Here is a 7,582-nt window from a genome sequence, read left to right as displayed (position 1 = left end):
TTTGTAGTTGTTGTAGGAGGTTGGGCAGATGTGTTAGGGGGCTGACCAGCCGGAATTAATGGCTGGCCGCCGGCCGGCAAAGCCATAAGGTTGTTTCTCTCTCTAGATCGCCCAAATCGCCTATTTGTATTCAGTTGTATTCGAATGTATATTTCAGCTGTATTCACATGTATTCAGTATCATTCATTTATATATTTTAGATGTATTAAAAAGTTATGCGTATTCTCTTGTATTCAGTTTTAATCAGTTGTATTTAACTATTTTATTCAGTAGTAGTTAGTTGTATTCAAATGTTTTATACAACTGTATTCAGTTGTATTCAGTTGTAGTTAGTTATATTCAACTATTTTATTCAGTAGAAGTTAGTTATATTTTGTTGCATTCAAGAGTTTTATTCAGCTGTATTCAATTGTATTTTGTTGTATTCAAGTGTTTTATTCAGATGAATTAAGTTGTATTTTATTGTATTCAACTGTATACAGTTCTACTCAACTATATTATTCATATGTATTTCTCTTTATTCAGCTATAATCTTTATTATGTATCTTTCAAATACAGATTAATGAGGGATCATTTTAGTTCGTTGAGTTAAATTAGGAGAATATCATGTGATTTGATTTCCTTCCGTTTTTAACCAGTTTAACCTCCAGATTTTGTGCAGATACGTTACTGTATTTAACGTTAATGCCGCTTGAATACAGCTAAATACATGTCAAACTTAGCTGGAATTCCAGTTTTTACGCCTATTTTTTTGTTGTATTAATGAATACAATAGCTTAAATACATGAAATACATTGTATAAAAACATAAAAGGTATCTATAACACGTAATATAGCAAAAGATATCTATAGATGGCTAATTAGACCTAAAAGATGGTGCTTTATGAAAAATTCTCTATTTTAATTTACAACCAACTAGCCCAAAAATAATAGTCTAATACTCAATATTCAACTCCAAAAGATTCTCAAAATTACTATTTAATTTTAAAAAAAGATTGCTCAAGCTTTTAAGTTAATTTTTGAATCAGTGGTTGTGACTCAAATATTAGTTCAACAAACCAAATACATTTGGGTGGTGAAAATTAAATTTTTAACAAGCTTAAATATGTGGGTTTAAATTTCGAATTTGATTTTGTGAGATTTAGAGTGGGTGTTATTTAGATTTGTTAGAAATAGTATAAGGATGTTGTATATAAAATTTGAAGTCATTTAATGGAGATTTGGACTGGTTTTGAACAAGAATTGTAACTGAAAATCGTGGAAGAAGTTCGTCTACAGATGCTTGTATAAAGGTGTATAAAAATGTATAATAGTGTATAAGATGTGTTTATACACTCATATACACTATTATACAAGATTATACATAATTATACAAAAAATTGACTTCGTCTTCTACCTTGCATCTTTTCTGAAATTTAACTCAACTCTTGTTCAAATCTACTCCAAATCACTTCAAATTTAAATTTTGAACTCCTTTTGATATTTTCAATCAATTGGAACAACACCCAATCCAAACAACTAACAAACTCAAAAAAATCTTATTTTCGAAAGCAAAGCTTTAAATGACCTTCAATGGTGGACTTCTACTCTTCAATTTTCTGACATTGCAAACAGGGGGAGAAGCAGAAAACACATGGCCTCTTGAAGCATATGTAGAAGATGTGAGAAGAAGAGAGAGTAAAAACAATAGTTGTGAGAACACAGATTTAACTCCATAGCTTTTAGAAGCAATGGTGGTAAGAACATAGATTTTGAATTTACTAATGCTTTCAAAATATGTACGATATGGGCTAGGTAGGGTAAAACTTAAAAACATGAGCTATTTTTTGTTATGGTGTGAAGTCATATGTATTTTCTTGTAATTCTTTCCAGAAACTACATAAAAAGTAGATTAAGTCATAGTTTTTATAATTAAAATATTTAGTATCATGCTAAAACATTTATAATAAGGGGAAAAAGTTATTTGACTCTAAATAATGATCATATTATACAAATCTTTGGATAAGATCTAAATTAACTGAAATCCATACACGATATGGTACTATTTCAGAAACTTATGTACAAAACGAAGCCAGTTGTAAACTATACTACTATTAACTTACAATCTGTCTCAGCTCGAGCTCCTCAGCTATAAAACAGGTAAGCGGGTTCATGCTACTGCGAGCACCTCTTATCATCCATCAACAACTTATTTACAAAATTACGTTTGGGGAAGCAGACTATCTCAGCTTAAAGCATATCCCCAGAATTCCTAAGAAGACTATGATTACACTTACAGCTACGAGTGCCTTGGATATGTAGAAACTTGATGAAAATGAACTCAATGCTGCCGTCTTTGAAGCTTCATCAACTGGAAAATCATCTGTATCTTTCGCATTTGCACTCAAGTCTTCAGCCACTCGACCATACCCTTTAAATTCTTTGCACATGGTATCTTGTGTCTTATCACTGGAGATAGCAGCTCCAGCAGTAGAACTGTCTTCAATGGAGAATTTATCACTCTGCACATGCCAATTATAATATATTTCAATGTTGTCACCTTTTTGCTTGTTTTTTTTTTGGGTGAGGGATTGGGGAGACTTACCTCAGACACAGTTAACAGTCCTTTGTAATTTGCTCCACCCTTATCAGAATCAATAGGCGTACGACACTGAACACTTCCAGCTTGAAGTTTCATTTGGAAACGTATTCTTCTATGAGAAGTTCCTTGTGTTCCAGATCCAAACTGCTTGTCATCAGGTTGATTCTGCTTGAGCCGAGTCCTTAGTTTTATTCCAGTTCCAAAACCAGAATCACTGCCTACAGTGCTATAAGTGCTAGAGTCTTCAACATTTAGTAAGAACGGGACCTGCATTCCACCAGAACCAGCAGACAAAGCAGCATCTCCAGGGTAGTCATTGTTAAGGAAGTCAAGATTCCCCATCGAGTGATCATTGCTAACATTAGGTGTCGCAAACGCCACTTCCACTGTAGTTGCAACAGAATTAACCTCTCTCGTTAGTGCAGTCTGCGCAGAATTTCCCCGCAGCACCTCGGGTTCAAAAAAATCTGTCCCAACCTGGGATAAAAGAACATCAGCAGATCAGTTTTCCGAGAAAACAGTTAAATTTTCAAGTAACTGATGTCTTGAGATAACTTGCAATTGCACGAAAAAGAAAGACACCTACAGAGCTCCACTTACTGGCTCTTGCATAACTTGTGCCTTCGACTCACTACACAATCCAAAGTCCTTAACTGGTGACCTTGTTATAGTGTTAATACTGTTTGATGCAAACTGGACTGTCCTCAATTCCAGTCCAGAATCTTCATAGGAAAGCTCATCAGAGCTGTCAAGAACTGAGTTGAAAAACTCATTAATATCAAAGGCATTTGTTCCATTCTGAAACTGGACATCCTTTTGATCATGGCTCATCTCATTGATCACAGGAGCATGTAAGTACGAAGATCCAAACTCCACCTGCAACTGTGCATGCAACGGGGAGCAGATCTTCCAATCAAGATGCTGTGGTGAAGTGTCACAAAAGATTTCCAATAATTTCTCTAACTCGGGATCCGACTAAAATATGAAGCAAAAAAAAAAAAGTAGAATATTAGTTTAATCAATTGTCTTGCATGGAAAACTCAATATTTAAAATAAGACAAAAAAAAATGTAATAAGTCTACTTACTGGTACTGATGTTATGTCCAACATCTGATCTTCAGTATCATCAACAGTGCAACTATCGCCACGACTTTCAATAGGTAATCTTGTGCCATGTGTTTCGCCTCCAGAGATTTTTGGTGGATTTCTTTTATCACTATCACTTTCCATGATTGGAGATGGAGCCACTGCATCTGATATTTCATCATCAGGTGATTTTCCAACAGCAGGAGAAGAAACAAGCTGTTGAACCTCATCCAAGTGTGAACTTTCAACATTTTCATCTTGCTTCAACTCATTCTTCTTAAATAGACGACAAAGCACAAAGGCTCCCTGTACCAGGAAAATGTTATCAATACGAACCAAGTTACGTGGCTACATCACAAACAGGAATAGAAACATAAGCTAATAACGATCAAATCTAACAATGGAGCATCTGATCTGCAGTTGTTGACAGGGACATCTAAACTTTAAGTTGTCTGATTTCTGTTACTAGTTTGTGTATCAATGGCATTATAAACAATTCTTTACAGAAAAGAAGCTAGAAGTGCGACTTTTCTTGCAAGAAATGTCAATCGAACCTATTAAAGCTCTTTTACAGAATAAACGTGCAATCATATACAATAATGGGTTTAGATGCTCAGCAAAATCTTTTTGCGGTTATAATAAAGGATTCTACTTATGCATTTATCAATCTGATGCATCTAATACGACAAAATAGTTGGGATAGCTAGATAGATGATTGTGGGTGAGCCAAACACCCAATTACGACATGCTTCTGACACTACTGACAAGTCAAAGAGTAGGATCATATAGAATTATGGATTATAAAATAACTTATTGTAAATTAACTTTGCCTTATGTAGGAACTGTGCTGTCCGTACGAATGGTATGTAAAAATTATAAATAAGTTGGTACACCCAACATTTTGTGGTTCCCAACAGAAGATAAGCGGACTAACTATAAGTCTATACTTTAACTAGCCTATCATATTCCATTCCATTAAAGTAAACACTATTGATTTCATGTCACCTTAGACGTGATTTCTCTGAGTCAAAAGACCGTCATATATACCACTATACATTTCAAGTAGATTAGCTTAACCTATAATTTCACATATGGCACAACCAACCTTTTTCAAGCTAAAATAAAATTATCCAAAAACCAAGATACATGAAAAAGAAGTTCAAATTAAAGAGAGATCAGAGATTCAGAAGCCCAACCTGTCCAGTGTGTGAACCATCCAATGACTTGTCAGTTGCACGATATTCATGAATCACCCAATTAGTCCTCTTCCCTTCAGGAGCTCGCCCAATGTAGTATACCAAAGTCTTCTTCATCCCAATCTTAGCCCCCTTCTTAGTAACTATATTCCTATCTTTACCAGTAGCTTTCCAGTAGCCTTGTTCTGTTGCTCGGTTCAATCGCTGCCCATTTTGGTACTTCCTATCTATGGGACAGAAGAAGAACCAATCATTGTCCTTCGACTCTACCACAGACAAATCTGCGAAAAATTTGAAACAATTTATACAATTATGTTCTTTTTTAATCCTATGAACTTCAAAGCTACAAAGAGAAAGGGTTTTTTTTGTTGTCCGAGTTTCTGAGCTGTAACTACACAGAAATAAAGTGTGGGTGCAGGGAAAGCTGCACCCTGAATCCCTTTAAATTAAAAAATAATACAATAAACATCATCAGAGTATACCAAATGAATCACATTGCTACAAATGATATTTAGTGGAGCGAAAACCTTGATTATTGTATATGGGTAAAATCGAGCCAGTTGAACATCTCGGTTTCCCGGCAAGACAAACGAAGCAGGAACATGATCGTAAGAAATCGGAATCTGGGCGAGGAGCCTCTCGTATCGGGGTTCGAGCACGACGCCTGCCCTCAGAGGCATCGGAACCACGTCCTCCGAGTCCGGTTCGAGCCTCGAGACTTCGTAGAACATTATCAAACGGCTACACAGGACTAACAAAGGGCCGTGATATCCGTGCCCAACCGGATATCACGACGTAAATCTCGGCCCGTATCGGCATAAAATCAGTGATTAGCGAAACAGGAGATTTTTACCTTTCTTGGAATTGTACTTGGGGTGAAATTCCCCTACTATATAAAGGGGAAAACTTATTATTCATATGAGACATTGTAACACGCATATCAAGGCAATATATTCTTATTCTCTGTGTTATTCAAAATTCTTAATTTTGCTCTTGAGTTCTTCATAAGCGCAAGCTCGGGTTGAAAGCAGGTTCTTCATTGAGCCATTAACCGAGCCCGGGATCACTCTTATCACTGGTTTGGCTATTTATTACGTCTTTCATTTGCTTAATCTAATGCTATTGATCATTTGTATTGAATTAATCCGCATATCCTTAAAACCACATATAAATTCAATTGTTATAGGGTAAACAATTATTTTACGCTATCTAGCTTTGTTTATTCATTTCAAGACGTCCTACTGGAAAAGGGTCAAAAGCACTCAAAAACAAAGCTAAGCACAGTTCTTCCAACTATGAGAAAGAAAAAAAATTATACTTGCATATTAAAAAATCAAAAGTAGGTCAACAGATGATCAAGAGCCTCAAAGCTGTTAATCAACATGAGTAACACTAACTAAGCTACAATCTTTTTTATCTCGAGAAGATGAATTGTTACTTTCAAGGAGTTGAATAAGAAACATAACTCAAATCACTTCGCTGACTAGTTAATGAATATCTCCCTCCCACTCCCCCGCCCCCCCCCCCCCTCACACACACCCAAAATTCGATTTCTTCATGAATTTGCTGACCAGTAGTACAACAGCACACACAAAAAAATAACCTAAAAAAATAAAGAAAAAAGCATTTACAACAAGAAGGGGTGAAAAAGTTGATGAAAACTGACCAGGCAAGTCCGAGGGCTCGAATTTGCAGATATCAACTTCTCGAATGACAGCAACTTTGTCGTGACAACCATTGATCTTCAAGCGCAAATAATGATTGACAAGCTCCTCATCCGTGGGCCGAAAACGATATCCAACAGGTAAAGTATTCAATGGTGGAACTCCCAAGTGTTTGCCCACCGGAAGTCCGGCGATCGAATTATCTCCAGCAATTACGGCCATCACCAAAATTCAAACTTAAAATAAAAAATCCAAAAAGAAAAAAAAAGTGAAAGAATGGACTATTGATTTGAGCTGAATTAGAGAAAAAGAAATACTAATAAAAGGGTGTTGAATGGGTGATGTGGAGAACCCTTTTAACGAATTACAAAAAGATTCCTGGAAAATTCAACAATAAAGAGGAAACATCAGAGAAAGTGACATATGAGTGATGTGACTGTGATTTTGTAAGAAACCCAATACCCAAGCAAAGATAAAGAAAGAGACCGCGTTTTAATTCTTGGATTCTGCTGCATATACCGCGTAGAATAGTACGAAAATCACTGATTAATATCTTGTGAAACGTAACGAAGAAGATAAAGGGCCATGTAAGTCATAGAGCCAATGGCATTTGTACACGTAGGCTTGAAATGTCATCATCCTCCTATATGATGGCGTACTATGTTATGTTTACGAACTAATAAAGGTTAAAGTAATGCCTGTCGGACTAAACATTTTCTGAAGTCTATTCATAATCCAATTCCTCTTGACTAAGATGCTGCGCTGCTTACTATTAAGAATGTTCTAGAAACTTGAAAGCTTGACTCAAATTTATAGTGTGGTGTAGTGTAGATAATAACAAAATTATACAGTAATTTATTTGATTTGTTTTTAAAAAATTGCATCAACATTGATAAAGCTGAATACTAATGAAGTAATTCAATATGAACAAACGAACCGAGTACTTCTTTTTTACATAACATAAATCAATACGAACAAAAGATCCGACTAAGATCTATTTATTTATATTAAGCATTATTGAAGTCCGGAACCAAAATAGCGTAAAATTGGACCCGA

General features: G+C 35.5%; 1 protein-coding gene across 1 annotated transcript; it reads right to left on the bottom strand.

Moving 5' to 3' along the window:
* Positions 1 to 1,961: 1,961 nt before the first annotated feature.
* On the bottom strand, positions 1,962 to 7,046 carry LOC107811506 (NAC domain-containing protein 91). The gene is made up of 6 exons (XM_016636454.2): positions 6,529 to 7,046; positions 4,863 to 5,143; positions 3,667 to 3,972; positions 3,181 to 3,555; positions 2,584 to 3,057; positions 1,962 to 2,500 (listed from the first exon to the last, which is right to left on the bottom strand). Exons 1-6 carry the CDS (start codon positions 6,746 to 6,748, stop codon positions 2,219 to 2,221), a joined length of 1,938 nt encoding a protein of 645 aa, XP_016491940.2. The 5' UTR covers positions 6,749 to 7,046; the 3' UTR covers positions 1,962 to 2,218.
* Between the last annotated feature and the right edge of the window lie 536 nt (positions 7,047 to 7,582).

This window comes from Nicotiana tabacum, chromosome 8 (assembly GCF_000715075.1).
Source record: "Nicotiana tabacum cultivar K326 chromosome 8, ASM71507v2, whole genome shotgun sequence".
NCBI classification, from domain to species: domain Eukaryota; kingdom Viridiplantae; phylum Streptophyta; class Magnoliopsida; order Solanales; family Solanaceae; genus Nicotiana; species Nicotiana tabacum.
The sequence above is the reverse complement of the archived record's forward strand: the minus strand, read 5'-3'. Positions and strand labels throughout refer to the sequence as shown.